This window comes from Ochotona princeps, chromosome 1 (genome assembly GCF_030435755.1).
Source record: "Ochotona princeps isolate mOchPri1 chromosome 1, mOchPri1.hap1, whole genome shotgun sequence".
In the NCBI taxonomy this organism is placed as follows: Eukaryota; Metazoa; Chordata; class Mammalia; order Lagomorpha; family Ochotonidae; genus Ochotona; species Ochotona princeps.
In genome coordinates this window covers 108,251,384-108,267,345 of record NC_080832.1, presented here as the reverse complement: position 1 = coordinate 108,267,345, position 15,962 = coordinate 108,251,384, and the positions used below count along the sequence as shown (strand labels likewise).

Genomic DNA, 15,962 nt, shown 5'->3' with positions numbered 1-15,962 from the left:
ATCATTCACATGCATGAGAAGAAATCCACAAGGCATAGCACACAGTGGTCATCATATGTCAACTCCAGAAAGTGTCTCCTATGAGCAGTACCCTGTTCATACCAAACACCCCAGGGTGGGAAGGTGTGGAGAGACCTAAGTGATTTGGAGTGAATAGCTCATGAAAGAAGTCAAGGAAAGACGGAGGGCCTGGTAGTGGTCACCAAAGTGGTTATGAAGGGTTCCTCACATGCTGAGTACCCTTTTAGGTTCTAGGGGGCACAACGGTGACCAACTTAGATAAATGCCCAGTCTTAGGAAGCTTGCTCATTAAGTAGGAAGAGACTAACAGTTTAACATTAGGTATGATGGTGTTGTTACAAAGGAAATTGACGTAGCATAAAAGGGATAATGAGTGACAAGGGGAAGTCTTAATAAAACAAGGCTTGGAGTTCTTACGGTGTGTGCCCCCTAATTTGCACAGATTTTTTTTTTTTTAATTTGAAAGGCAAAGTAACAGAGAGAGACAGAGAGCGAGAGAGAGCTTGCTGGTATGCTCACAATAGCCTGGGTTGGGCTAGTTCAAAGCCAGGAACCAAAAACTCCATCTGTTTTTCTCACATCCCAGACTGTGCATGCTGCTCTGCTGCCTCCCAGGTGCAGCAGCAGGAAACTGGATAGGAAGCAGAGTACTTAGGACTGGAGCAGGTACTCTAATATGAATAGGGGATTCCCAAGCAGCAGCTTAAATTGCTCACCTCATGAGCCCAGAGGAAGGTGCGACTTTGATAAGGTGGCCTGGGAAGTGAGTCATTTGAAGACTGAGATGAGGATGGAGTGTCTTAGGGGAGACCAGTGTGAGGGAGGCGAGGCTTAGAGGGGGATGAGGCCCCAGAGACAGCCAAGGACACAACCATGTGGGGCTCTGCAGGTCACAGACATTCTGCCCAGGTGAGAGGGAGTCAATATCATTGGGACAATTTCATCCTTAATGACAAGAGATTAGGCACAAGATTTCTTGAGGTTTTTCACTTTCTAATGAGGTCTTTGTAGGAGAGAGGAGTCAGTCATGTTTTAAGCAAAGTTCAACAGACTCTTCAGATCTTTGCATGAGCCTTATCCCCTCCCTCCCAGTGTCTTTCTGTCTGTCTGTCTCTCTCTCCCTCCTCTCATTCTGAAGGTGCAGATTTCCTGAAATCTATTCCATTTCCCTCCACAATGGAAGACACTTCCAGGGAACAATCAAGAGGGCTCTTCACATCATAGAAAATGTGCAGTGTAAGTCCTGACTTTGAAACATGTTTTTAATAATAGCTTTACAATTAAAGTTACCTTGGAGGCTAGTGACAGCAAAGTTGATATAAAAGTGATAAAACACTATCGATCCAGAATTAAGTACATTAGAGATGCTCCCTAAATGACTGGTTTGGTATCTGATTCTCACTATGATTATATTAAATCAAATATTCTAGGGCATTTGTGTAGCTCTTTGTTTGTTTCGTTTTGCTCCTAAAGCAGTCTCAGGGATCATGTTACAAGACTTGCAGGCATTGTGATGCTAAATCTCAAATTATATGTGATGACCTTGATTTGAGTTATTCTGTCCTACACATTCTGGAACAAGTTATCAAATTTTAGGTTCAAGAGAGCCACTCTATGCCTAAAGTTGAATTTTGTTTTATGGTTCTACTGAGGACGGAATTCAATTAAACTTTTATTAGACTAGCCAATAAAAAAATCTGAACCGCCGGTGAATATGATGGAGTCACCTTCACAGGCTTACTGTAAAAGGATGAAAGCACTGGTGGGTTTCCAACACATCGCTTCCTCTCTCAAGTCTTTCCTCTCTGTGGCCCTGCCCCTCCTTCACTGAGCGCTGCCCTCTCCGACCTGGGTACCTATCACATCAGATTGGTACTGTGCAGAGGTTAATGAGGGGGCTTCAAAAAGTTCACGGAAAGATGGAATTATGGATTCTCATGGAGCTTTTGGAAGCCCCTCAGGCAAATGTTTAATCATCAGTGTCCCCCGTGCCCCCCTCCCCCGTCTCCCACACTGTGGGCTCCTGCAGGATTCTTTGTTTTGAGCAATCCCAAATTCCTTACACGGTACCCACATATACCATCATAGGCAATTGGTTTGATCGAATGAATACAAATATAAATTAGTTTTGTTTCAAAGTTGAGATTTACTTGATGGAGAAAGGAAGATTTAAGATTCTCCCTTTAGGCATATTTATTTGCATTTAAATAGAAGGCTAGACATCAAGGAAGCTTTTACCAGCACAAATAGGTTCTTTTGTAACAAATTCTGTTTCTGAGTTTTAGAACACCATGCATTTGGCTTTAAATTATTCTAGCATTAAGTTGTTTTATTTTATAAAGAATAGTTTTTTTAAAGGAGTTCTATCAGATAACAATTTCCAAATGGGCTCAAACATAGAGCAAAGCCTGAGGGATGGAACGTGATGCCCTACTTTGTTTTGTGTACATGGTGCAAGGGCCCAAGAGGCAAGTCCAGAACAGCCCAGCTTCCCCCAACTCATTCAGTCTCAAAGGAGCAAGAGGAGTCATGAGTACAGCAAGTGGAACCTGGAAACTCCTCAAAAGCAGGCCGAAAAGATGACCCTGGTCAGTGCTTGACTCACTGCAAGAATCACCTCTCATTTGGTAGAAGTGGACACCAAAGCAGGCTATCACTACTTGAAATATCCTTTACGTGCACAGAGTTTTCAAGCCATCTCAGTCTTTCAGAGGGTAAGTAAATGCTTCAAAACCAGTTAAAGGGGCTTTCATGTAGCTTATACATAAACTTTGTTATATTAACAATCACTGCAGGTTCTTTGAGTATGTGCCACAAAATGATGCAAAGAAAGGTGAAATGCATAGATATGCCATATATATATATAACAGGTATAATTATATATATACATATATATATAAAAAACAGGTATAATTTCTGCCCTCAAAGCCTTCCCATAATGGTGAAAAAAGCAGATATCCACCAAACCATAGTTAACAAGTTCATATGAAATATATGTAATACAAAAATACGTAAAACTGTGATGAATTAAATGGAGCTTCAGATTAGAGAAGGCTTCTTGAAAGGGGAACTATCTAAAGTGAAGTTTGAAGGAGAAGGAGGAAAAAGCAGATCGAGTATGTCTCCATGTGTGTAAGTTGGCAAGGCGTCTGCAAGGGCGAAGGTGTGAAGGTCACAGACAGGAAAGATCGGGGGAAAGAAAATGAAAAATACAGGAAAGAGGTCAGAACAGGCACATTTTCATAAGCCTCATGAAGAAGGCTGGTCTTTTCTCAAGAACAATGGCAAGTCAGAAGTCACAGGTGAGTTAATATTCAGAAGCGTCAAGTGGTATGATGAGCTACTTTTAAAGGAAAACAGTGGGGGGAGGGGAAATGGTGCGGGTGGAAGGGAAAATCCCTGAGCCTATGGAACTTCATCATGAAAAATAAAAGCAAAACAAAACAAAACAACAAAAAGGATATGCTGGATGCTCTGAAAAAGATTTGTAAGCGAGCCCAAGTGGGTTCAGTGGAATCCATCTGAGGACATTTTAGGAGTGGAAAAGAGATGACAGAGATTTAGATAAGGACAGCTGCAGGAGTGCTTGTGTGAGTGGTTGGATTTAGGGCCTGTTTTGGAGTTAATGGAACTCCCAAATGGATTGACTTGAGGGTACGAGCAAAAGAATCGGGCATTGGTGACTTGTGACTTTCCAGCCTGGCAAATGTAAGAAGGAAAGAGTGGCAGAGACCAGGTCTGGAGAAAGACGGAGCGGAATTCAGCTTGGGACATGCTGAGTTCCCACCCAGCCAGCTGTCCTCAGGTAGGCAAATGAGATCATTGAGTAGGGAGTTCAGAAGAGTATGGGCCAGACAAACAAATGTGAAACTCTCCAACATTTGGATGGTGTTTCTGGGACTACCTACAGCTAAGTATAAAAGGTTAAGAGACACAGCAAACAATCATACAAACTAAAAACAAAACCCTAAAATAAATAGACAAACAACAGAAAGTAGAGCTTGAAATCTGACAGGAAAGAGCTGGCGTGGATTGGCTCATGCCTTGCTGGGTGGGACACAAAGATTAGTCACTCCTCACCATGGTGTTGAGGATTTTCCTGCACACACCCCCCCCCCAAAAAAAATGTTCTGCACCTTAAATGTCGACAAATATCTTGTTAGAGTTACAAGCCAGTCTAGATTATCCCAAAATCTGCCAAGATCAACAAAATTATACTTCAACACAACAAATGGCTAAATACTAAAATGAAATAGGCACAAGACAACTGAATGGTACCCTATAGCCATTTTAAGGTATATAGCAGCCGGTCCGGTCCTGTATATAAACTAAAATTGAGATGTCAATGAGCTAATCATAGGTTGTGGTTAGGACTGGTTTTTTGTTTTTCTTTTTTGTTTGTTTGTTTGTTTGTTTTTAACATACTGGTTACTCAAAACCATGTCAATTCCATAATATTGCAAATTGCTGTTGATGTTATACTGGAACTCTTAATTGACTGTGATGATATTATACCAGCTCTGACTTCAGACCAGAAATGGTCTCCCCAAAAAACTGTTCAACCCATCTGGACAATAAGTAGCTGGACTCCATGCTTGGTATATGTTTACAAGGAAAGAATCTTGATTGAACTTGAACTGTAATACTACATCAAGGTGGAGGAATCCACCAGGGGGGAGGGGAGGGGAGGGGTGAGGGGATTCCCAGAGCCTATGAAACTGTCACATAATGCATAACATTAATAAAAAAAAAATGCAAAAAAAAAAAAAAAGAATTTGAAAAAAAAAAAAAAAAGGTTAAGAGAAAACCAGGTCCTGGTGTGGGGGCTTGAGGAAAGTGGACATGAGAAGATAATTCCACCCCATAAAGTTGAGGAAAGGTGACAGGAAGGAAAAGAGAAAAATCTTCAAGGAGAAGGCTGCTAATAATGAGTGTTGCTGCCAAGTTCAGAAAGATGAACTAGCAAAAATCCCTTAAATTTCTTTACATTGAGGTTATTAATAACTGCCATGAAAACCACTTCAATATGTTAAGAGCAAAAGCCATATTGGAGCGTATGGAGGAGTGAGTGGGGCAGAAGGAAACTGAGATACCAAGTAAAACAGCAACAACTTTTTGGAATAATTAACTCAAAGAAAGCAGAGGTGACTAACCAGCGGGAAAACTGGAATCGAGGAAGAGTAGTTGGTTTTAATGCCAAGTTGAGCCCGTTTTGATCATCATTAAGCATGTAATCGAAATGTAGAGAGCGAAGATAATGTAAAAATGAAAAAGCAGTGTTGTTCCTGAGCTGGCAGAAAAATTGCGACTGACAGTACAATGAACAAGGTCAGTCAGGAAAAGAAATACAGTCCCTACTGTCACAGGAAAGACAAGAGGGGGCCGGTACAGGTTAGTTTGGAAGTTTGGCAGTCAACTTAAATATGAAGTTGTTCATTGCAAAAGGGGATGTCTGGGTGCTCTAAAGGACTTGATAGTGAAAGATACATTGCTATTTTAATGTTAGCCATACCGAAATCTTACAGGAAAATTCCCAGTCTATAGTTTTTGTTTTTCTATTGGTTTTCAAAAATTTGCTTTGATAACAGGCTTTCAAAGCTTATGTTATCTTTTATCACAGAGATTTTTTCCAACTTTTGAAAGTTAGATTAGCTCAGGTTAAATTTACAGACAACAAAACTGTTAGAGTCACTCTTTTAAAATTCATAATGCTGTGGGTTGTACAACCATCACCAAAATATAGAGATAACGACCCTCTACATTTTCTTCTTGTTTCTTTTGTTACAAATTCCCTCCCTCATCAGCAGCCTTGGGAACCACGCATCTGACTTCAGTTCTAAAACTTTTGCCTTCAACAGAATGGCGTATTATTGGAATAGTGTAGGATGTAGCCTTCTGTACCTGGCATCTGTCACTAAGCACGAAGCTTCTGAGAGCCATCCAAATTGTCTGATGCATCGACAGTTCATTCCACTTTTCTTGCCAAGTAGGACTCCATGATATGGCTGTATTACAATTTGTGCAACTACTTGCTGATTGAAACACTTCTGAGTAGTTTCCAGTTTGAGGAGATAAGGAGTAAAGTTTTTATAAACATTCATGTATAGTTCTGTGTATGTACTGTATTTTCATTTCTCACATATTAGGACCTATAAACAGGATTGCTGGATTTAAGACACTATGGTGAATGTTACAAGAAACTACCAAGTTGGTTTTTCAAAGCCAACTTTTGGTGGGATATAGCATGTTAGATTCCCACCAACAATATACATGTGTCAGCTGTTTCTTACTGTCACTGGCACCTGCCATAGCCACTTCTTAAAAGCTTGTATCAAGTACAGAGCAGCATGTCATCATTCTCTCAATTCTCTTCTTCTGAGTGGCTACTGATGCTGAGGGCTCACATCCTTATTCACTTTAGTATGTCTCCTGATATTACATCTGCTCATATCTGTTGTCCACATTTTGTATTATGGATTCTTTGTAATCATTTGTAAGTATTCTAGATGTATAATTCCTTTCTCATATATGTATTTTGATAGCATTTTCCCCCAGTCTAAGGTTTATTATTAACTTTCTAGTGTCATCTTTTTGCGCAGGCCATGCTAACCTCCTCTGTATCGTTCCAATTTTAGTGTATGCGCTGCCGAAAAGAGCACTATTTAATTTTCTAATGAAACAGCAGATGGGAGACCTTCTCTATCTCTCCTATTTTTTGTAAAATCTATCTTTCAAAAACAAAAAGAAAAATAATAAAAGAAAAGAGAAGTGGGGGTAGCCCTAACAAGCATGACCTATTAAAAAAAATTTTTTTTTGCCTAACAATCTTTCAAAGAGAAGCTACTTCACATAGTGTGGAAGCTCAGTTTATCTTCTTTTTCTCCTATCATTTTGGGTTTTTTATATCCTAATAAATCTTTGCCTAATATAAGGTCACATAGATCTCTTATTTTTTATTTAAGAACTTTATATTTTAGGTTTTACGTTTAGGATTATAATCAATTTCAAATAAATGTTTTTTGGGGGGGTGATATAAGGGGATGGGTTGATTTTCACTTGCAAAATTATTTTATCTATTCTAGGTCCTTTGCATTGCTGAAAATTTCAGCATCAATTTGCCATTTTACTCCCCCCACCACACACACAACCTACTGAAGTTTTTATTAGTACTGTGTGAAATCTATAAAACAGGTTGGGTAGAACTAATATTTTGGCATCAAAAAATCCAATGTATTAAAATAGAATCTCTTTCAATTTATTTTTTGTTACTTTTATTACTGATGTTTTACAGTTTTAAGCAGAAATATGGGATCTGTTTTGCTAGATTTATTTCTAAGTATTTTATACTATTTGATGCTATTGTAAGTGGTGTTAGTTTTAAATTTAAGTTTTTTATTATGCATTGTTAATATAAAGAGATTTGTATACAGACCTTATATTCTAAAACTCTCATAAATTTGTTTAGTAGTCTTTTAAAGTAGTTTCTCTGGCATTGTCAACATAGAATTCAGGTTATCTGTGAATAAAGGTAGCTTTATTATTTCCTTTCCAATTATCTTTACATCTTACTTATTTTTCTTGGCTATATTATACTTACGATATATTTTAACATTGAATACAAGTGTTAAGAATCTTTATTTTGCTTCCAATTGTAGGGAAAAGAATGCTTTCTTTCACCATTAATTGTGTGTGTGTATGTATGTACGTATGTATGTATTACTGAGCCAAATTTGCATTCCTCAAATAATCCCCACCTGGTCATGATTTAGTACCATTATTATATTTTGTTGCACTTGATTTGAAAATAGGGATTTTTCTTCATGGGGGCTATTAGTTGGAAGTTTTCTTATCTTGTGTTTATTTGCCTTTGAAATTATGGCACTGCTAGACTCCTTGCGTGTTTTGGAGGGTGCTTCTTTTCTATTTGCTGGAAAAGCCTGAATTTATTTGGTATTATTGTTTCTTAAATATTTGGGAGAACTTACATTATACCATTTGGACTTAGCATTTTCTTTGTTGGAAGTTTTCCTACAAATTTAATTTCTTCTATAGATACAGGATTATTCTCTTATTTTATTTTTCCTGGGTGAAATACGATAATCTGTATCATTTATGAACTTATTAATTGTATATAAGCTGTGGATATACTGTCATGAGTTTTTCATAATATTTTAATGTCTTTCATTTCTAAACTGTCTACTATCATTAGTCTGAGTCCAAAAAGGAGAGTGATTTTCCTCCCATATTCTTGAATATACAGTTAGTATAATATCTAATTAAAGATAAAAAGACAGCAGGAGGGGAAATGAGGTGATGTGGTTAAGTGAAAAGATAAATGCAACCAGTCTACCCACAGTAAGCCTGAGTACAGAAAGATACAGTCCTGTGGCTACAAATCCTTACTTACTGCAAGTCAGATAAGAGACTCTCCAAACTAACCCTTTGGCTTCAGTGTTGTATGGCTTTGATCCCAGACAACCCAAAGTCTTCAGTTTCACATTTTCTCTAAAAGTGCCACAATTCAATCTGTATGGTATATCCCTTTTTCAGGTTAAGGTCTGGGCACTTCTGAAACGTCCTTTCTCAATTTCCCACTTTCTATGACCTGTTTGAAAGTTTTCATTATCTCCCTCCTTCATCACTTTTACATTAGATGCCATCCATCATGGTGACCCTTGACTGAGCCTTCACAAGTCCTCTCAGATGGTTTCTTCCTCCCCAGACCTACTCCCTTCCCTCTTCATTGCTGCAAACACCATGATAATTATTCGCTGATTTTTCACTCTAGCCATTTGTGTCCATTGTTATCAGCACAGCAGTCCTAGAAAACCAGTCATCACATAGGTCCCCTCATGGTGTCCTTACTAACACTAGAACTCCTGCGCTCTTTTTGTCTTTGCACCTTCTGCTCTTGACATGCTGAATAGGTGGGGATTTATCGTGTGCACCATGCCTCTCGCTCACTGACAATGTGAGCTCCAGGAGGGCAAGGACTTGGTTCTTTTCTGTTCAGCACCTAAAGAACACAATCAACACCTAAAGAACACAATCAACACTTACTGCGCGAACTCATGAACTGTGACATTTTCATACCACAGCAAACGTGCTAGTCACCACTAAATAAAACACCAGCTCCTGTACACAGGGAACTTGCAGCCCCTTCCTGAGGTCACCGTGTATCTATCTGTCCAGTCCTGTTCTCCAATTTTCAGATGAGGAGCTCAGAATCCCACCAAGCCACCTTCCACTCAGACCCTCAGTTGGCGCTTGGTACGTGCAAACCCCCATGCTGGGCTCTTACTGTTTTCCACTCTCTTTTCTTTGCCCCATTACAATCCTTTCTCCCTTCTCAGCACCTTTGTCAGAATGGTGCCTGCTTCCTCTTGCCATTCTTTAACTTTCATTTAACCTACTCTGTGGATGGAATCTGCGTTCACTGCCCTCATCCCTGAATTCCTCGATCATGATTTAGTTTTTGGATCAGCACCGAGAGAATAAATATTGTATTAAATCGCATGTAGTAAGCTGAAATTAAAGTGAAAAAGCACAAAGCTGAAAAAAAGGCAGCGATAACATTTGTGTAAGTCTCTCGCTGTCCACGAGGCCAAGCAAGCCTAGAGCACTAGTAGAAAGGTGATAGAGGTATAATTAGAATGTAATTAAAGTTCTACACGTCTCTGGACCCACCCATTCTTCCTACTGACATGGGAGCTTCAGATTCAGAGAAAATACGCAGTATAAAAATATACATGGATATTATTTTTGCACTATAATATAAACATTTTCCTCTTTAAGGACTTCTTTAAGTTATCTGATATATGCATAATTGCCTGTTTCATAACACATGTGTGTATTTATGGATATGTATGTGTTCATGTAAAATTTTCTTGATAAAACTATAACCTCTTGGAATTACTTTTTGTATCTTATACTTCTGAATGCTCAAGAGCATCTATTGCCATTGTTAAACAATTAGTAGGTGCTCAGTTAATGCATCCTATGGCGTTAAGTAATTTGGATGAGCTTTTTTTTTTCTATTAGAAAAGGATCCAGATATTTGAATATATCTAAGTACTTTAGGCAAAACTGAATTCATGAAATATGATTTAACTGCATGTCAGAAGTAAAATAGCTGAGAACATACACACATATATACATATATTTGTATATATACATGCATATATATGTATATATATATGAATAAGTATATATAAAAACTCTATTCCACTTGCTTAAAATTTGGGCCAAAATGTCATGATTCCATGCTAGCCAAGGAACTATACAATTAATGTTTTAAAAGGAGAATAAAGATGCTTATTTGGATAATCAATAACGATCAAATCTTCATCCAAGATGTTCTTTATAAACATTAACTTAGCTATACAGCTTTTAGCCAGCTGTCTCTCTTCAAAAATTTTCAGGCAAAAAAAAAAGAGGAAGCTAAAAATACACAGTAAGTGGAGGCTGACATCTGAAATCTTCAATTAAAGCACCCAACTCAATGCAACAAATATTTACATTGAGAACTGAAATGTTGAGAAATGGTTCAAAAAAATGAGATCGGACTGGACATTAACAGACCTTTCCAAACTGCCCCCTGCATGCTACTCTGTCCCCTAAATATCTGCTTTCTGACATTCTTCAGGAGGACCCCTGACAGGAATGGCCTGGTGCTGCAGCAGGAAAACAACAGAACAGGGACGTGGACCAGCACCGCTGCCAGGCTATGGGGCTCTTCCTCTCTCCAACACCAGGACCTGGAGTGCTTGGGTGCAGCAGGGAGCCTGCAGCTCATTCACATTCCTGAGGAAGTATTCAGGGACCCTAGAACTCAAAAGATGTAGCCTTTAAGATTTGGGTCAGGATATAAGCAGTGTCACCAAAGGGGTGCATTTTAATTAATCCCTTGCACTTCATGCTGATAAGAGACTTGGATCTCTTGGAAATACAGGTTGCATTTTGTCAAGATAATAATGGCACAACTCAATTTACAGCAACATTGCAAAAACAAGAAAAACCAAATTTATTCTCTGGATAATGCTTATTGTCAGTGTAAACAAGCAACAAATTTACAGGATTGTTGGGAAACCCTGTGCTTTGCATCGGTAGGGGGGGATGTGGTTTGCAACATTTCTTCTCCCTAAATGCCAATCAAAAATCACTAATAAAACACAGTGTTAATACCCATTACTCAACATTACTCAACATTTCCCCAGCCCTCCCTCCCTCTTTCCTTCTTCTCTTGCCAGCAGAGAAGTCATCTATGAACCAACCAAAATCTATCCATGACCTAAGTGCTCTTCAGTATTTTTAAATCTATTATCATAATTTTATTTCTCCCCAATATATCCACCAAACCCTTGTAAATGAAAAACATTGACTGTTCTTTGAATAACTTATAGCCAGAAAAATTCATTTATGCCATAAACATTTAGTAAAATATAAAAGATAAACACTATATGATATCGAGTATCAGAGAACAAAAGAAAGTGTTTGCATTATTATTGTTTCTTAGAATTCATGGCATTTTCCTTTCTGACAGCGTACATATAATCTGTGGTTGCTAAGAAGTAAATCTGCAAAATGCCTTTATTTCATCTTCCCATTGGAATACTAATTTGTCTTTTTAAAGCATTTTTTATTTTATTTTCTAGTACTAGAGATTTTGGTTTCCAGAGTTTCGGATGAGAAGTCTGTTCTAATTCATATTTACAGTAATTGTTTTCTCACCAGTAACTTTTGGGGTTCTTTTCTGTGTCTTGAGGTTCCAAACTTTTCTACAACACCACAATATGGTTTAGCAATTGGTGTCTCTTTCATTTTTAAAGTCTTATGGCTTTTTATTAGTTAGAAATTCTCACCTATTATTTATTCAACAACTAACTCCCTGTATCATCTCTATTCTCTCCTCCACAAATTCCCAGGCATTAGATATTGGTAGCTCTAGAAATATTCTTCATTATCTATTCCTGCTATTATTTTACTCACTTAATTAAAAATTCTTTAACATCCACATAAAAATTACAGATATATATGACTTATCATGTGCTATTTCAATACATGTATAGATCATATGTTCAAACATTAAGCATCTCTTTGTGGTGAAAACACTCAAAACACGACCTTTTAGTTTTTTAGGTGGAAAACTATATAGTACATTAACATCTTCCGTTGTATTAGAACCCCAATATTTCCTACTCTTGTTTATTCAACATTTCCCCACCTGTTCACCCCTCTTTCTCTCTGCAGCCTCATCTGACTTCTAAGCCATCACCTTTGGCTTTTCTTTCTTTTAGGTTCTACACATGAGTGAGAAAACACCACACTCATTCACAGCCATGAAATGAAAAGAATGATGAAAGCAACATGGATAGAACTGGAGGACATCATGTAAGAATTAAGTTAAGCATCCAAAGACAAGTACCACATGTCTTTGGCTCTCTATCTGATATTGTGGGAGAATTACCTGACCCTTGGCTCTGCTCTTCCAACATCACTAATTTACCTCTAACTTTGTTGTTTTAAGTCTGCTATTGAGCCATCCATTAAGTATTTAACAACAGCAATTATGGGATCTCCTCCTAAACTTTAGATCCTGTTCTTGTTTCAAGGACATAATACCATATTTTATTTTTCTAAAGATACGAATCATTCTTTTCTTGTAAAAATACAGTCCAGAGGCCTGGTGAATCATGAATTTATGTTCTTGTCTTTCCTTGACTGCTGGCAGTCCTCACAGATCTGTGTTTGATCAGCCTTGACGCTGAGGCCATTTCTAGACTCGGCAGTCTCAGCATGGGCAGCCAGCCTGGGATGAAGCAGGGACTGAAACAGCCGTGAGTGTGTGTTCTGTGTGGTTTTTGGAAAGAAGTGGGCAGTGGGCTGAGCTTAAACCAGGGGTTGATCGGCAGCTCCCTGAGCTCTTCCCTCTTTCCCATCCCAAGCTTTGGGAACAACGACAGCCCAGGTGTTCATAGGCCAAATGTTTCCTGTTACAACCACTCAACCAGATGTTCCTGGACTTTTGCCGGCCCTCTCCCACTCCAGGGGTCCACTGTTTCTAGGTATGGAGCCTCACTGTGAAATCCTGTTTTCACGCACAGTTACACATCTGTGCATTTCACCAACCTCTAGATCTGGTGCAGTAGAAGAAACCTACAGCATATACTTGCTGACTCTGAAACCAACAAATTCAGAATTTCACCCTTAAATCCTGAGAGTTCAGAGCATCAAACAGGATACACAGAAAAAAACTGGAGAAAAACATGAGTGTGTAACTGAAATGCTGCTCTGACATCCACATTTCTACTCTTCTTCGGTTAAGACTCTAGATAAAGAAACTGCATCCCCTGACTCCATTAATGAGCGGCTTCCTCAGAATGAGAGGCACTCATGGAAGACTGGATGGGAAGAACCAGGAGGACAAAGATATCCCCCAGCAATACTGAAAACAGCACGTGTGGCTCTTCAGTCACAGCCTAGACTGCGTGGGTCAGCTCCAGCTCTTGGGTCTTAATAACATCATCTTCTCCCATGGTCCCTCCAGTGCTGGGCCTGCAGGAGCTCCTGCTCTTAATGATCTGGCAGGGGAGAAGAGGCTGTTGCATCAGTCCCCTGTTTGGCTGCTCAGCATTTTCTGGGTAATCCACTTCCTATTTCAAATTCCTTTCTGAAAGGCCTAGAGTGATTTTGTTTTCCCGGCTGGATCCCGACATAAACATATAAATTCTGAAGAAATATTTCCAAAGATGGTAATTGGGAATACCTTTATTTGGGTATGTGTGGAAGGAAGAGAGCTTCACAATGAGGGGCTTCTTGGCTATTCATTCTCAATATGTAAGCTATCCCAGGTGATTTTTAAGGAATAGCATAAAATCCTTCCAAAAAATGTGATTTTGGGGGGGTTGTATACTCCACTTTTACACCACATATGCCACCAGGCAGTTTTGTAAGGCAAGCCTTAGGTGCCTATCACATTACTCAACAGAGGGCTTTACAAAAAAGCACCACAACCCTAGAGGAATGGAAGCTCTGAGGCCTTGCTTAAGACTTCTCCATCATTAGGCACACCTTGAGGAGGCAGCCTTCAAGAAACCTATCATCATCACCTCTTCTTTCTTTACCATGTTCTCTGTTAAGAAGGCCCATCAAATGGCTGATCACCTTAAGAAAAATCTTCCCTGTTACACTTCTTATTTGGAAGCAGAGCATGCCACCGCTTTCTAAGCCTGATTCCATTCATAAGGCGCTATAACTTCCTAATGAGCCACACAGAAAAAAGTGTACCCCAAATCCCCACTACCAAACCCTCCTGCCCCTGCCTCTGGGGATCCCAATCAGAGGGAGGAGGCCCACAATTGTGTTAGTGATGGGGCCCCTGTGGCTGCAAATCCAAAGGCTCTGACAGAAGCCAGACTTGTGTGAAGCTCTCAATACTTGCTTTCATTCCCGGGGTGAGCCCTTGAACTCTAATAAATGGGTCATCTATTTATGAAAGGAGAGTGCTTACTTTGGCAAGGGATAAATGGGTGCTTACAGCAAGATGCCGTTCACACAAAGGATGTTGCTGGAACTCCTCTCAGTTCTGAGCACTGCAGTTTAGGAGGGTTTGAGGCATATGTACGGGTGTGCTTTAAAATTGCAGGACTATTATACAATCCCTTTTCTTCATCTGGCATGAGAAGGACATTCCCATTTTGTCTACAAGCTGTGCTTCACTTCCTCAAAGCTGAGGCGGCAAAAACACTGCCAGTCCCTCTCCAGCGTTTCATGGAAAGCCGCCATGCTGAACTGGCGCCTCCAGGCAGCCTCAGACTGTCCCGGGACAACCTCAGGCTTTGAGGTGAATTCAGAACCGTCAGGGCCAACAAACAAGTTCACACACTTTCGCTGTTCAAGGAAGGGGTGGAGTTGGGTGGGCGAAGGTTGGGGGTTGGGTGGAGGGTAGGGGAAGGTCTGGAGGCTTACTGATGGATCTCTGCCTCTGTGAGCGCTTCTGTCCTCAGCTCCCCGGTGACAATGGCCAGTTCATCCTTCAGTTCCTGGATCTCCTTTTGGAGGCGGATAATCATCTACAAAGAGCAAGGCGGGAGAATAAATGTCAGCTTTCCACAAAGGTGGGAACATGCTGGCAGAGGACATGCAGCTTTTCAAACCACCAACTACATGAATGATATCAAAGGCAGCCTTCTACCCACCAGACAGCTTTTGAAATCTTGATATTTTGGTCAAGATAGCTCCAGAATTCTTATTTTTTTTTAAACAAATACAACATTACTAATGTAACTGGAACCCCCTTTTCCTATTTCCCTTCCGTCCTTCCTGGGGTGATCACTTCCCTGCATATTTCATACATTGGCACCATTATATACACTTGAACTTTTAGAGAGAGCATGGTATCATGTTGCATGCCTTAAACTTTATGTAAATGTTACATTACACGTGTAACTGTGACTTTTTTTTTCAACCTTCATGTTATGTCTTTGAGTTTATTTGCATTACCTCATGTGGCTCCAGTTCATTAATTTTCATGGATATAGAGTATTTCAGCATAGGAATGTATCACAATTTGTTTATCTATATCTTCTGTTGATGGACATTTAGAATTTTCACTGTTGCTATTAAGAATTTCCGTGAATGTCATAAATTTCTCTGGACATCAATGTGGGAATTTCCGTATTGTGTGCTCCTTGGTAGTGAAGTGTTAACATCTTATTTTCATGAAACATTATTAAATCAGTCTTTGGAGAAGTTGAACAAATCTCTCTGCCCATGAGCTACACATGTAGATACAGGTAAGTCCCTGTTTCCTCACATTTTTGCAACTGTGTAAAACTGGAGGCCCTTTAATTTTGCCAGTTTAGTAGGTATAAAATTACATCTCCTTTTAGTCCTGATTTGCATTTTTATGATAGTAGATTGCTCATATTTACATATGCATA

The 15,962-nt window shown here is 39.3% G+C and overlaps 1 protein-coding gene and 1 non-coding gene across 6 annotated transcripts in view; both read right to left on the bottom strand.

The window, feature by feature from the left end:
- KIF6 (kinesin family member 6) overlaps positions 1-15,962 on the bottom strand; it is a 372,892-nt gene that overhangs the window by 215,229 nt on the left and 141,701 nt on the right. For all 5 annotated transcript variants that reach the window (XM_058663574.1, XM_058663580.1, XM_058663599.1 and 2 more), the window contains one exon: positions 14,989-15,092. In XM_058663574.1, coding sequence (XP_058519557.1) covers positions 14,989-15,092 — 104 coding nt within the window. The remainder of the gene's footprint in view (positions 1-14,988; positions 15,093-15,962) is intronic.
- Positions 6,574-6,678, bottom strand: LOC118758396 (U6 spliceosomal RNA). The gene has a single exon (XR_004995691.2). It is a non-coding gene; the product is annotated as a U6 spliceosomal RNA (small nuclear RNA).